Source organism: Micropterus salmoides, unplaced genomic scaffold, assembly GCF_014851395.1.
Source record: "Micropterus salmoides isolate LMB-PRFRI ecotype aquatic unplaced genomic scaffold, ASM1485139v1 Ms_hic_scaffold_22, whole genome shotgun sequence".
In the NCBI taxonomy this organism is placed as follows: Eukaryota; Metazoa; Chordata; class Actinopteri; order Centrarchiformes; family Centrarchidae; genus Micropterus; species Micropterus salmoides.
Genome location: NW_024041373.1, coordinates 9,077,431 through 9,093,194, shown reverse-complemented (window position 1 = coordinate 9,093,194; position 15,764 = coordinate 9,077,431). Strand labels below are relative to the sequence as shown.

At 41.3% G+C, this 15,764-nt stretch overlaps 1 protein-coding gene across 2 annotated transcripts in view; it reads left to right on the top strand.

Annotated features, from left to right (window-relative positions):
* Positions 1 to 2,983: 2,983 nt before the first annotated feature.
* The window catches only part of zmp:0000000755 (phosphofurin acidic cluster sorting protein 2), a 47,392-nt gene continuing 34,611 nt past the window's right edge, over positions 2,984 to 15,764 (top strand). For both annotated transcript variants that reach the window (XM_038737136.1, XM_038737135.1), the window contains exon 1: positions 2,984 to 3,292. In XM_038737136.1, coding sequence (XP_038593064.1) covers positions 3,087 to 3,292 — 206 coding nt within the window. In that variant the 5' untranslated portion in view covers positions 2,984 to 3,086. The remainder of the gene's footprint in view (positions 3,293 to 15,764) is intronic.

Sequence of the window (15,764 nt, the reverse complement as noted above, 5' to 3'; positions counted from 1 at the left end):
TTTCTCAAAGCATTTTTATTTAGTAAACATTTCTTGCTGCAAGCTACTTTTCAGCTTTCAAAAAGTGATGGGGACAAAATCAACCATTTCAAAATGTCCCCAGTGTAAATGACACCTATGGTGGAAACAGAAATATCTGGTGTCACTGTCACTTCTTGGAGAGAGTTACAAAGCAGACCCTTTCCTAGTGGTGATCTGGAGGTGTCACTGGTGTCAACACACACACTTTGCCAAGTTTTCAGAAATGTTACAAAGACTAGATGCCCTTGAAGTTCAGAATTTGAACAAGAACATGCGTGACTGCAATCTTTAAGCCCTGTGCAGTGATTCAGAAAAAGTGCTGTTTTTAGCTCGTTATCAAAGGCTCATTAAAAATGCCTGACTTAGATGGTGTGGAGGTGGCACGCTGCACACAAAACAATGTCTCAAGCCTGAAACAAAAGCTCGAACATAACAATAAAGATCTGCTCCGAATCCAAATTTGCTTTTCATCACTCTTGCGTTATGAAAGATCTGTGGTTTTCAGTCAAATATCTGAGAAAGAATAAGATACTTAAAGAATGAGTGGGCAAATGGTAGTATTGTTTATTGCCTATATGCCTAAGCCATAGAGATGCACTGCAATGTTCACTCTCCTGTCTCTGTCAAAGACTGTCAGCTGGCTTTAATAACAGGAAATGCCCTGCAACCTTTCCAAAAAACATCAGCACTAGCAGGCTCCTCTTTGCTCCAGACCTTTCTCCACTTGAGATTAGGATGTGAGCAATTTCTTTGATTTTGGTAGAGGATGCCTGCCACAGAGAAGGTGTTACGTGACAAACTGATGCTTGGCTGTTTTATTCTCTTCTCCAGAATTCAATAAAGGTGAAAGGCTGGCTTATAAAATGTCAGGCTGTTGTGTTGGGGAAACATCAATGGTGTCACAGTGTCGCAATATATCCACCCACCCACTCACAATTACAGGAGGCAGCTCAATCAGGAGGGAAGAGAGAGCAGGAGAGAAAAGAAAAGACAGGCAGGGGAGAGCAAGAGATTGACATAATAATATTTTATCATAAATGCAGACAGAGTGCCATCTATTGGTCGTATTGTGACGTGCAAGTTGGTGTTTAATGGCCTAATTTTGTTGTAGCGCTGTTTTGAAACACTAGGTGGCGATGCACTCTACAACTTTAATAATTGTATCCATTGTGGTTTTTTGGAGATGGTAGCGTCTCAAAATCACTCTAAGCGCAGAAAATGGCGATAAAATGATCAGAAGGAAGTCAACATGCACTGCAGATTGATGTAGAAAATCCTCTGGTCTTCACTTCCAGGCACTTTGGTATAATAAGACAAGTCAGTGATTTCCCCTTTTAAGAATGCTTTCATTCATACTAAACAGATGATCTGACATCTAACTTTCTTTCTCTTTTTTCAATTTGATGTTAAAGCACAGTGAGTCTTCCTGCTTATATAAAAAGTGTCTTACACATGAAGTGCTTTGCCTCAACTTGCCATAAATGCACTGATACATCCTACATGAAGCTAATCAGGTTAAAATATGGGCTTGTGCCATCAACCCCATAGGATGTTGCCATTTACAGTCTGGGGCATTAGGTGCTCTCAGGTTCACAGAATTGCCTGTGTTGCAAAGATTAAAGACTAGGTCTATTACACTCACAGCATGATCTGCAGTGGCAACCAAGTATACCATTAAATTGTGACAGACAGAGTGCTGAGCATATTTTTTTAAAAATAGCCCATTTCATCGTTGTGTGTCTATGTGAGCTGTGGTGCATGCCAACTGGTTTACTGCTCTATTATAAGTCTGAACAAACAGCTGAAAAAGTCTATGAAGCGAAGGAAACCTGCCAACAAAGAGAATGTTTTTTTTTTGATTGTGCAAAATCAGGAAGTGTTTTTTTTTCTTCCCCCAGTGAGTTTAAACTGGCTGTCACACAGTTACCCAACCCTCCTGAGCATGTCAAGTCAAGTCAACTTTATTTGAATCCTTAGTCACAGTTACAGTCAATGAGTTTCCCAACACCTGCATCATGAGAAAAATTACGGAATCAAGTATCGAGTACCAGGTGTTGTTATATGATCAGAGACTGGTGACAAATTCTGAATAATGTGGAGTCATTATCAAAGCAGGTGCTGCCCAGTTTATTGTGAACCAGTTTTTCAAGTTGTTTTTAATAATTGCACTTTAATGGTAATTAGTAACACAACCACACACACACACACACACACACACACACACACAAATATCCAGTTGGTTCTTGTGTATAGATATTGTAACAACCTCTATATTTTATAACAAAAATCTCAGGAATACAGTTGTTTGGGATCCAACCTGAACTCACAATCACCAGTTTGAAGAGCATTTGCAGTATATTTTCACTACAGGCTTACGTCTCTATAACTGCTGGCCAGCAGTGAACATTTACAGCCACATTCATTTAAAAAGAAATGCAACTGTATCAGCAATAACAATGGCTATAGTTGCCACAATTTGAAATCTTTTACATTTTTAATAGATACACCTTTATTTGTGTGAGAAGTGTTTGTCTGATGTTTGAGTTAATTTACTGTTGTAGCCTATAGAAAATGATTCTCACTAGAAGACAAGTATGTATTCACCACCAGATGTACTTACAGGTCTAGAGAGCACAGACCCTTAGTATTTCTGTGCAAGCAAATCTGGTCTGATGATTTTCATTTCCATTCTACTTGTTTTTAAACAACTCACAGAACCAACAAAAGGAAATGATGGAAGAGTGGAGATGAACAAGGCTGTAAATGCTAGCTAGTTATTTCCTGAAAATTAGTTGTTTTCCTGCCATATATGCATCCAGGTTAAACATGTTAGATGATCGGAGCAGTGTGTTTACAGGCCCGCTTAATAGTAAAGATGTCCCACCCTAGAAACAGGGACGTGCTGCCCCCTATCAGTAGTGACATGCCCCGCCCCGCCTATCAGCATCTCCAGTCAGTGTAGAGGCGCTGGGAGTCTGGAGGAGAAGCGGCAGGCAGCACAGAGTTCAGCGGCTCCCGCTTTCGTCCGACACTTTGCAAGAGCTGCTCCCCAGGCAGTGGAGGTGATGATGGCGGCGGCTGTTGAGAGAGGAGGCGTCCGGGCCGCTTTCCTGAACCCGAGCAGCGGTGGCGGTGGCGGAGCAGCACCAACAATACTCCCGACCGGAGCCTTAGCCGGGGCTGTGGTCCTGGGCTCCGGCAGCATGCCTGTACCCATGAACCTCTTTGCGACCTGGGAGATAGACCGATCATCCCCAAGCTGCGTTCCGAGGTAACGTTAATACTAGTTGTGTTAGCGTAAAATGCCACAGCCCACAATGTTTACACCACGTCGTTTGATAAATATTAGGCTATCGTCGGACAAACAACGCCCTCGTTGACTGTGTAACGTTAATGTAAGAGATGCGAGCTGCCACACGTTTCCAAAACAGTGTTGGGTCGCTTACCAGCAAGCTAACTAGCAAGCTAATGCTAAGGCTACCTAGCTAATAGCACTTGTGTTTTGAGTTCCTCTCATGTTTCGAGCTAAAAGAATTTAATCAAAATGCTGTTTTTCGGAGAAAAGATGCAGTCTCCTAAAATGGCCAATGCTAAATCCCCTACTTTACATAAATATCTTAGACGTGGTCTCCAAGTGTGTAAATGTTTTGTTAACAGTTGGTGTAACGTTATTCCGACCGTTATGATAACCAGCTAGCGTTAACAAAAGTTCAGCTAACTAGTTCATCGATCAGATGGGTTGCTGCTGCTTATCCCCCGCGATGTTAAACCTTTGGAGATATTACGTTTCCCTTTGTCCACGTAACGTTAGGCCTGTGCTTGAACTGATTTACGGAATGCATGCCACCTAATAGCGACATAACTATCTATAAATACAGTGACATGGGTGCCGTTCGGCTCATAAGAAGAAGCAGACGTCCTTTTTCATCCTGTAGCAGCGCTGTGTGTCGTGAGCTGGCTGAGCAAATGGGCAGCTCAGCAGCTGGCTGGCCATTTGAAATCCACATAATTTTCGCGTTCATGTAGGCTGTTTTTTATGCTGATGTTTAGATACCGTTGTGTAGCTCAGCGGTGGCTAACTGGTCACACACAGCCGTAAGCCCAACACAAACACAACCACTCACGGTGTTTACACAGCACTTGGCTCGAGGAGAGAGTAAACTGTTTTGATTGTCACTTCTGCGTATGCAAATTCACTCGCAGTCATCCACCCTGTCTTGATGCTATTCTGATGACACTATATAATTTCCAGTATTGCAGCAATATTCAGTAATACACTGCACTGCATCCTCAGTGAGCAGGCATTTCTGCCACCTGAACAGAAACCCATCGGGAGCTGTGGACACATTAATCAGCTTTGACCTAGATCTGCTCCACTCATTGGGAGTGAAGTGAGCTTGCAAGGGGAGGGGGTTTCCTCCACAGTCGATGTTTCCGTGTGTGTGTGCGCGCGCGTGTGCGTGCCTGCTGTCTCTTTGGTGCCTGCATGAGTATGCAAGTGTCAGTGGAATCATAGCATGTGGAACAAATGGATAATTTACAGTGATGGTGATCGTTCAGATCTCTGTTTGAATCTTATTCTGTGTTGTCTGCGGCAACTCAGCCAATTTGAAGTCAACTAGAATGACAGTGAGTGTTTAAGGAGACAGAATTGCTCTCTAATTCGACAGCTCGCTACATTTTTTTTTATATTGTTGTCCTATTTCTGAAAATAGCATTTTATTATTTTTAGTGAAGCTCCTGAAAGGACTATTAGATTTCATGACCTTAATCTCACAGCTTCCACGACATAAACTATAAGATCATTGATGTTTGTCTGTGATGAAATACCCATGGTTTTAGTGCTCTTTTCTTTGACACAAATTGATAAAACATACTGTACAAGCAACTACAAGTGTCATTATTTGGTTGAAGACGTGAGTGAACATGCTTCTGATAACTGTATCCATTAAGCTTTAAGACTACTGGGTGTAGAAAAGGCAGGAGACATGTCAGTGCATTTATGGTGTGCGCCATACATAGTGCAATGATTTCCCACGGCTCTTCCTCTACACTATGTGCTTCCTCTCTGTAGTGGATGAGTGGTGCTGTATTAAAGATGGATAAGGATGAGGCTGATAATGGATTATTAATGATGCATAGAGTAAAAGGTTTACCAGTCATTGTTCAGCATGAGAATGCAGTAGTTGCCTGATACAAGACTTTGTTGATGGTCTGGGTTCATTTGTTAGATCTGATATGTAATGGCATGGTTGAGTTGTTGTAGATAATGATGTATGGCACAATTGTTTATTTAGACTAAAAGTCTTGTTGCCATTTTTGTTTGACGTGGTGGTTTGGATTTACAGTGCTAAAGGCATTTTCCAAAGCAATTTGCCATGCCTATTTCTGCCTTATGTGTTTTTAGACCACTTATCCTATACTGGTGTGAAAGGCCTTGCATGGAGCCCAACCCATGGCCTGTTTTGGGGATTCTGCCTTGGCATTCTTTCAGGGGCTGGGCCATTTTGTGTGCAGCTGTTTGCTCCTCCACTAGCCTCTAGCAATTGTGGGTGTCCAGCTAAGTGGCACGGTCTCACATTAGGGCACAGGCCTGTTAGCAATTTACTGTTTTTTTTTTTATTGTGGTCCTCTAAAACATAGCACACATCTGTTGTTGGTTAATAAGACGCTGTAGTTTAAAAATTGATCACCGCCCTACCGAAAGCTGTGCTTAGGGGGAAATATTGTATTCACAGTGGAAGATATGTTGTCAGCTTTCACAGCATGGAGTTGGAGTTTTGTTGTTGATGCACCTATGGCACTGGGCCACTAAAGGAAAACCTCAAAAACCTTTTTTTGTACATCTTGACTATTACACAGGATAAACCTCAATCATTAATATAACTATTTGTTAAATCTATTATTTGGATACTTGCACTTTTTATTATTGATTGCTTGTTACATCATAATGCCACCATAAGGTGGTATGTGCTATTTTATTACTGTGCGTGGAAAAGTGTTTCACTGGTTTTTACTTGACATGATTGTTGTGGCAGCTCCAGGCCTGTTGGAACAGTTGGTCAAGCATTGTTTTTATTTCACCACTGCCAGTCGGCCACCCTTCAGTGTTTCTAATACCTTCTGGTATTGGTTTTGCAGCTTATTTCTTATAAGCCGGGGCTTTTTTTGCGAGTGTAAACCGTCTTCTAAAGTAACACAAAACGTCTGAAGGGTTTGCTGGGTTAGGAGAGGGTTCACTCGCCTTTTCCCTATTTTACCCTCAACAAATAGCTGACCAATGCTTTGGTAATGTTGAGTAACAGAATAAAAGGCATAAAGGGACTCTGAAATGCTATTCTAGCATAAATTCAAGGGTTTCTTTTGAAAGATAAGACACATATATGCATGTAAAGCAGTCGCCAATCAGGGTACTCATTGATGGGGTTACTTTAAATGTGGAGAAGAAAAGCTGAAGAGGAAGCCGCTGTATCTGTGTCTGAGCTTCCAGAAACCGAGGCACTCATGTATTAAATGTAGTTGAAAAGAAGTTAGTTTTGTCCATGCTTAATGCCATGTTGATGAGCAAGATAGTTTCGATGCTTTGGTGGCTATTGTAACTGCTGTAGACTTGCTTTGACTTTGAAACACAATACAAAGGTAGCTTGATTTCTGAAACCTCTTAGCTTCAGTTCAGATGCGTTTCAGGAGAGTGGCTTTATTTTCATTTATTCATTCCTTCTCATAGAAGGTAAAACGCTTAAACACATGGTAACATAGCAAAAGAAAGTAAGTAAAACGGTCTCGTTTGTCAGAAGACCAAAACATTTGAAAGTTAATTACTTTGCAGTATAGAGTTTAACGGCCTGCTCAGGAATCCAAATGGCCTAACCTATATCTATGGCAAGGCAGGCATTTGTTGAGGGAATGATGTGGTATTTGCAGGAATGACACTAATGCAGAGGTCAAGAAGGTGCTATGTTTATCTACTAAAGATAAAGAATGTGTAGCAGCAAGAGAGGGAAGGCTTCTTACCAACATCATATATCTTTTACAACTTTGGGGTCAGAACATGTGACCTTTACCCTCATCCCTGACATGATGGGAGCAAGCAGTTTTGTTCATGTTTGCCATACAAGCTTGCCAGACTTCACTGTTTCCAAACTGGCTGGGCAGTTACCAATTTATAAGCTTTCAGAATAAATCTCGTCTTATTTGGGCCACTGAAGGGAAAATGTTTTCAAGATCTGGGAATAGTTTTGCATGACATTTTCAGTCTTGGATTGTTTTGCTCCAAATATATATTCTTCTTTTAAGTTTCACTATCTGAGTTCAGAGAAGTGAATCTATCTTAAAGGTTTTTTTTCCCCCACAAGCTGCAAGACAACATCTTTCCTCTGACGTTTATCTCGGGTCAGCAGAGCATCCTTCTTTCTTGATTCATGTGAGTCCCAAGATGACCTTATTCTCTCGTGAGTGGCAGAGCCTTATCTTGATAGTAATTGAGTGTGCTTTGCAGGCTATGCTGGTCAGATGTTTGTTTCTTCTTCCCAGATTGTGTGTAGTGGATGAAATTGATGTTTGCTGTGTATGTTTGCAAATAAACACAAAAAAACTCAAGCCTGAACAGGAGCCACATTATTGTGTCTTCTTTCTTCTATGTCCGTGTAGATGAAGCCATCAGCAGTCTCTACGTATCCCTTAGGCAAGGATTATACTTTCCGCTTCTGCAAGTACACTAGGGTCCGGGAAACGAAAAAATCATCATCAGAGGGGGTATGTGTAGGGTCTGCGCGCCTCCCATTTTTTGTGACCGCGCGGCGACAAGCGCTACGAGGGCAACACCCGATCTACTGCACATGCGTGGAACATGTCCGCTAAGCTGACTGCTGAAGGTAGTATAAACAGAAGTAGTCCGCGGGTTCTGCATCTGTATGTGTCCGCGTCCGCTCCTGAGTATAATCGAGGCTTTATGCTGTGATGCACGCAAGTTTGAATCGTCAGCATGCATTCACGACGTAATTCTATGTATGCTCATTTTAAACCTAAGATAAAACCAGGATACACATATAGGAGGCCTGTAATATGAGCTAACTTCGACTTTCACCTCCTCAATACCCCTATATCTCACGACTTGGATATTGTTTCTCCTAGCAGGGGAGCTGCAGTAATCTGATTTTATAACAGGAAAAGAAGAGCTAGTAATCTGGTGCAGCACATAGACACTGTCTGTTTAATCCTCTGCTTCCTTTTGCAATCATAAACACGGCCCATCAGCCATCTCAAGTGCCCTTCAGGATTGTGAGACAGCACTCTGTCTAGTCAGTCTGCGTCATGTTTGCAGACTTTGTACGGCTTCACTACCAGTCTCCAGGACTGTGTCGCATTTTGACTAGGTTATACCGTTCCTCTCTGGTCTTACATGAGTTTTTATCAGTGGATTGCATATGTAGAAGAATAATCCAGTTACTGTTCCTTAGTTAGAACATGTTAATTGAAAAATGAGCATGTTCTAAATGTTGCTCATGAACTAAACTCCTCTTACACTGAAGAGTTATCCCTAAAGTTAATTGACATTGTATTAATGCCCTAGAGCCACACTACAATAAGCGTTTGATTTCAGGGACTGGAGCTTGGGAAGATACCTATACCATGGATAAACTAAAATGTTCCATTGTAGATAGTTTCGCTTAAAGAGATAACAAGACTCACTGATGGGTTGCTGCAGCTGGAAGTTGAAAGTAATGATATTGATTGTGGAATTCAGAGTTTCATATAATTACTTTTTAATGGTGATGTGTTTATTACTACAGCCGATGTTATTGTGGGCAATCAAATTATACATTTTTGTAGGCACAAAAGGCCTTGTAGGCCCATGGTTTTAGTGCTCTTATGTGGTATTCTTGAGTATAATCAGCAACATGCTCCACCATGCTGTTCACACGCTTTGCTAACCAATCAGCACGTTCACTCCCCACATTTTCATGCTCACTCCCACTGCCTGAAATGTGTCAAAATTTTCTTGGTTTCCTTCCCTGTCTTCCTGGAGGAGGAGGAATTTCCTTAGGAAGCGTTTCACATTCCTGGCAACTAGAAAGCTGCTGGTGCAGCCGAAGCCAGACCGATTTGCTTTTCCCTCAGCCCCCTTTTGAATTCCGTTGTTGACCAACAACCTGCTCTCAAGATTGAAGCTGCGGATTGCCCACCCTGTTGAAAAGTTTTGCTGAGCCGGCCCAGAGCTTCACAGCGAATGTGCTGAATGTTCATGTTGAATTCGTCACAAACAGAAGAAAGGTCTGTTTCCCCCTGCATGGACCTCAGAATGTGAGAAAGGCCAGATTCTTGTGTGGGTGGATACTGGGTTCTTTGCGAGTGAAGAGCTCCAACTTCCTGATCCAACAAGCGAGGCAAGGAAACTGTCCTCTGACACAGGGAGGATCCTGTCATAATAAGCACGTCAGGGACAATGTCTCTGAACTCACATTTCTCTCTTGTTCTTGCTCTACTTATTTCCCACCTCTCCCATTCAGGCATTTCCTGAGCTGTATGTGCCAGCAAGCAACACAGAAACCATTATTTCAGACTCAAAACATTGTGGTGTGGATGAACGAGAGCACGCGACAGACCATTTGAAAGCATTTTGTCATAATAGCAGCCAGAGATCCTGTGCTACATTCTAGCACATCTACTCTTGTAAACAATCCCAGGTAGGGTCTGGTGATGTGGAGGAAGTTAAGATCGCAGCAGTTATCAGTGATAGGATTATCTGAATTTAAATTTACAAATGTATTCAAAATGAAATGGTAAAAAAGTTATAGTATAGTGATCCCAATCCTAAATGTTTGTGACAAAATCTCAGAATTGCTGCCAGCCCTACTCATAGACCACTTGTTTAATCTCATTGCTGTGCTCATGAACCCAATGGAAGTGTTGCCCTTGGCTGAATAATATCCAGAGAAATTAATAAACACTTTGGTTTTCCGTTGGTGTCTAGCTGAGGACATAACAGGTCCCTAAAGTGTCGACTCTTACATAGCATTGAGCTGGATGCCCTACCCCCTCGTCTAATCACAGATTAAGGAGTCTGGACTGTCTTTCTGTCCCCGTCCATTTGCTTAATTAGCCCACGCTACATTTGTGCCACTCTTCTTGTCTTCTGTGCAAAAAAACCCCCAAGTGTTTGAATTACAGAAATTAGGACCAGTTCTAGACTAAAGTGAAGTATGATAGGTATGTCTGTTGGAAAAACATGTTTGGTCTTGGACTAGGTTCAAGGTCCTGGGGTACACTTTAGACCGTCCGTCCTGGAAGATGAACTCATCCTGCTCTCAGTTGTACACATACCTCCATACAACTAACAACTAACGTCAAGTCATCGATTTCGGAAAGTTTAAAGAAATGGCAGGACGCAGACCCCCCCCCATAACCCGACGGCGAAAGGTGTGTGGGAGTGGGGGTTGAGGGGTTCTGAAGCTATTCGACCAGACGGAGTATGCTGGACTCATGTGTATCCAGACATTTTGAGAAAGATGGGAGTTCATCTTACTGCTTTAAATGTGTTTCAGCCTGACATGCTACAAAGCGTTGCACAAGGGAACTTTGGATAATTAGAAATTTGGGGATTCTAAGTAGGAAACTTAGTGGCATGCTGTTTGCTTATTACACTTTTTTTTTTTTAATTAAGCAAGAGAAAAAGCGTCATCTTTTGCATCTCGTGGTGTTATTCTTAGAGACTTGAGTAGAAATGACCGTTCTCTCTGTGCTGATTAGGGAATCATGTCTCTGTTGATATCAGAATTTGTGTTTCTTATCAGATGAAAGCTGTCCATCTCTACAGCAGCACTTTTAACATTATATTGTGTGTTGGCAGCGTACTGTTGGCTAGTCATTCCTCTGGCTTAATGAGCCTCACCTTTCCATTTTCACTCACCTTAGCATTGCTGATGTTAGAATAGCTACTGCATGGATACAGAGAAAAGCACTGTCAGTAGAAACTCTGGAGAAACTGGATCCTGGACGCTTCCAGCCCATAAGTCATTTGGACATATTAAGCCAGGGGAATGGACTGGGAGTAGTAGTCAGAAAGCACGTTTGGGCTGCTATTGTTCACTTCAAGTAATAGTGCCAAAACAGTATGGTTACACGCACCAGTTGTTTCATCAGCAGCATTGGTGAGTATTACAGCAATAGACGCACATGGAAATGCATCACCTGTTTTATTAAAAATCTCTCCTTCGGTGGAAGTGTGATCCTTTATCACTTTGAGAAATAAAGCAGAATCATATTTGCTGATGTTGAGAATTTTACATTTATTGATTGCACAATTCCCATAGAGGCCCTTCATTTTTCTTTCTGGAAGTGTTGTTTGCTTGAAAAAACTACATTGCAAAAAATAGTTTTGAGTCAGAGTACAGCTGTGGAGGGCCCGTTTGTCAGCTGCAGTGCAGTTAGAATCATTAGCACTGACAACACAACATTGCTTCCTAAAGCAATCTTTTCTAATCTCAATTTCTCATACGCAGTACAGTAGAACCATGACCATTCTTTGTCTTTGTTTACAGGCAGATGATGATGTTGGGTCTATATATACATAGATATAGATATATGTTGTTGTTTTTGTAAAATATCTGCTCAATGAGAGCAGAAAAACAGATATGATCATGGTGGCTGCAAGTGTTAAAGGGCAGACTTAATCCCGTCTGATGCTAATCGGAGGCACCATATGGCAGCATGAAAAATGTATGGCAAAACAGAAGAGTTCTTTTGGCCAAAATGTCAGCAGTGTGTAATTCAAAGGCAACACCTAGTTGGGCTCAGTTTCACACCTTCTTAAAAGGTGAATGGGATTAGGTGTAGTCTTTGCTGCTCTTAGATTTCTAACAGTAAGCCTATGTTCTAATCTTTTCAACTAGATATTAGCCAAGACGTGATTCTGATGTGTAAAAAACCCCCAGGCGTCATGCATTTTCATCCCCTCACAATCCAGCACATTCATCAGGCCTAAGATGAAACATCTTAAGTGATTTTTGAAAAGGCTTACATAAGCTCAGCGAGCTATAAATATTGGGCTTTGACATACTCTACACATTTTAATTTATTCATGCTGTTTCGTAATTCCAAATATTTCCTCGCAAGTAGGTCTGCATAGTAATGGCTAAAATGATAATCACAGTTATTCTGCTCAGTAGTGAGCAAAATGATCATTATGTGTCATTGTTATTCACCCATCTCTGGCAACAAAAATAACTGTTGTGCAATTTTATAATTGACATGAAACTGCCGTCACATTAACAGCGTGTCGTGTCATTTTTACTTGACAGAACTTTCTTTCTACAATTGCTTTCTTCTTTCCAGGTATTTGAATTTTCCAGGTCAGCAGGCTAGACAGAGAGATTGTTTTAAACAAGGCTTTGCTCTTGAGCCTTTGATCCTACCAGTGGACTCCGGGCAAAGGAACTTTCCTGCCTGTCAGACCATCCACCTTAACAGGATTTTAAAGCTCAATCATAACCTCGTCAGGGCCTGTGGCCCTAACAGGATTCACCTGTATCTGTTTGGATAGTTATTGTAGCATCATTATGAACTCACTGGATGCAGCAGGTATGAACTCGAGGACCTACCCTTATTAAGAGGATATACTGCAGGTTACAGTAGATAACAGATAATCTCATCAATATGCATGCTAATGAGACATCGTCTGACCTCTGTTAAGATGTACTGGAGCCGATCTGTAAAAGGTGGGTTGGTTTGGCTCTGATTTTGCTTGTAAACATGTCATACATGATCTTGTCTTGCATGACCTCTACAAACGTGGGGCTGCTGACCTCACCAGTTTGTGTTCAGGGCTGAACAAAAGAGCTGTACAGCACTGCAAAAACGGCAACAAAGGATGATGGCCATGTACGGAGTTCCTGAAAATGATTGTTAGGTTACTGAGGTATGAGTGCAGCATGGGGTTGTGTGTGTATATATAATTGGTATCAAAGAGGCTGAAGACTTGAGAAAGAACCTAAAAGTCGTCAGATGAAGCTCAGCGGGAGCTTTCTTTGAAGGAGACCATGTGGAGCCATGAGTGCTCTGTGATCGCTGACTCACAAATGTTGTCACCGGGTTGTGTTCTCATGCGTGCCTTACGTTTATGACTACTGTGTCTGTTAATCAGGCTTTGTGCCAGTAGAACTGTGAGAAGCTCTTTTTCATAGCATGTGCTTGACTTGATGATTAAATATGAGGACAGGTTCACCCCATTCTTCCATTTTGTGGTGTCATTGAACAGCAAGCGTCGTTTTTTTGGCTTGCCCTGAAACAAGGATTTTTCTTTTGCCCCATATTTCTCAATAGGAAACATACACAACTTACTAGCACACACTACCAAACCACCCACACAACAAGAGCCCACTGGTAAAACATCTGATTCACACTTCATTCAATTCAAATGGGTGTTTGAGAGAAAGCACTAGCTTAAATCACCAAACGGAAATAAAATCTGGCACTGAGCTCCTAATGCACCAGCCCTGTGTAGTATTACATAAAAAGTCTTGATAATCCCGACAACAGTCCGATTCTACCACAGAGTTCACAAAGACCATATTAGTGTGGCCATATTAGAGTATTATGACAGATATGAGTGTAGCTATTACATCCTCTTCTGACATTCCCGGAAATAACTGGTTTATCTGCATGCCAATCTACAGTATTTTTCTTTTCATAACATGTGCCTCAGGGTGACTTCAAACCTGAGTGATGACACCTCTCCTGCCTTCCCATTGCATCATATCGCTCCATTGCAGCTCATGTCTCTCTGCACCGCTAGCCTACCAAAGCTAAAATCTGTCCTAACAATGACTGTGGTGTCAAATGAGGGATTTTTAATATTGTCCTATATTAAATAAAAGTCACAATTTCTTAATAATTATAAGCTTTTGTACATTGTGCCTTTGGGTTCGTAACAATTATTTTTGATTACTTTTTTCACTTAGACAATTGATCTTTATAATGATTAAATTGTAAAAAGTACTGGAAAAATACATGACCATCATGGTTTTGAATCTGTGTGTTGACTTTGGGTCCCGTGTTTGTGTGTTCTCTCCTCGGGGTGCAGGATTAGTGCGTGAGGTCTGACTAGGAAGCCATGGCTTGGCTAAAACAGAGTGAGCATGCAGATGGAGAGCAGAGGATTTTTTAATGCATATAAGTACTTCCGATAAATACTTCCCACCATCTTGATTATGCTACGGGTTTGAGATGTTTTATTAGATGTTTTTTTTTCCAAAAGTAACTAACATTAATTCAGGATGAGTACGGTTGTACGCTGCATGCAGGACGAAGCTTTTCACAGCTACCTATCAAGCCTGCAGGGGTTTGGTGTGTGCTCAGAAGATTTAAGCCTATGTCTACATAACATTGTACGGGCTCTATTTAGCTTAATCATATGACTTCTGCCCAGGCTTCATCTGCCATCTCATTAGAAAATGTGCACACCATCTGTTGTTTTGCAATGAGAATCAATGCAACAATGGAAGGGTTAGGGTTAACTGATATATTTGTCTCAATGCTGACATTCAGCAAAGTGTTGACATCAAAAAGTCAAAATAGACTCACGCTCAACTCAGCCCCACTCGATCCCATGAGTGGTTGTACAACGTTTTTGGTACACCATAAGTTGTCCCATAAAGGTTACTTTCTTTCTAATCCAAAGGTCTGTTTAATTTCACTCTTATTTTGCTGCTTTTAACCTTGGAGTTCTGTTGCTGTAGCTGACCATTAGGTTGTGTCTCACACATAAGCCAGTCACAGGAATAAGGCTTTGCCAAATTAATAACTTCCTCTTGCTTTCTTTGTGTACCCAGGTCACAGCCTCTACCTTCTCTTTCACTGTGGCCTTGAGAAGATTTCATTCAGGGAATTAAAGCCCAACCAGCATATGGCCATCTGGCACACATAACCAGATATTTGGGGTCTAAAAAAGCTTTTGCATGGAAGCCTAAGTGCAAGCTAAGCTCTTATGGCACATCCTACTGTGTGAACTTGTTAAAACCGATCAATCAGTCTTTTGGATTTGTCCTCATCGCTCATGATGTAGAATGAATTACCTACCACTATTCCCCTTACTACTTCTCTTTCCTGTCTCTACCCACAGTGCTTTGCAATCTCCATTGCTTTACCGTCTTTGTCAAAAAACTGTGAAAAAGGATTAATTTAATAACATTTTCGTGGGTGGTGTGGGTATGGATTTGAGAATGTAGGGTTTTGTTTTGTGCCTTTTCCTTTTGTTTGCGATTAGATTAGAAGGCTTTGAATAAAACATAATTTCGTGCATTGCTGCGTGAGCAAATCTAGCTAGTTCCATAGGCTAGCCCTCACCTTGAATAGATTCGCCCCTGTTTTTCTTGTAGGAGAATAAAATATTCAGAAGAAGTGGCTTTTAGACTAAGGCACCCTTTATGTGGACTAAATTATACAACTGGACATGAACAAATAATAGTGTTATGAAAGAACAAAGTGCTATGGCTTTCCTCAGCCAGAGCCTTGACTGTTGGGAGAAAGGGTTTTTTCGTCAGCCCTCCCACATACAAGCCAGTACCATACAATGCTTCCTTAAGAGTTTCATACAAAGCATTATGTTCAAGCATGCTTTATAAAAAGAATGTGACCGCATTCACTCTCAAACAGAGAATATAAGAAATAGTACATTGAAAGCACTAAAAGCATGACTTGAAGTCTTTTTTTTTTTTTTTTTTTCCTAGCTTGGAAGCCCCCCAGCA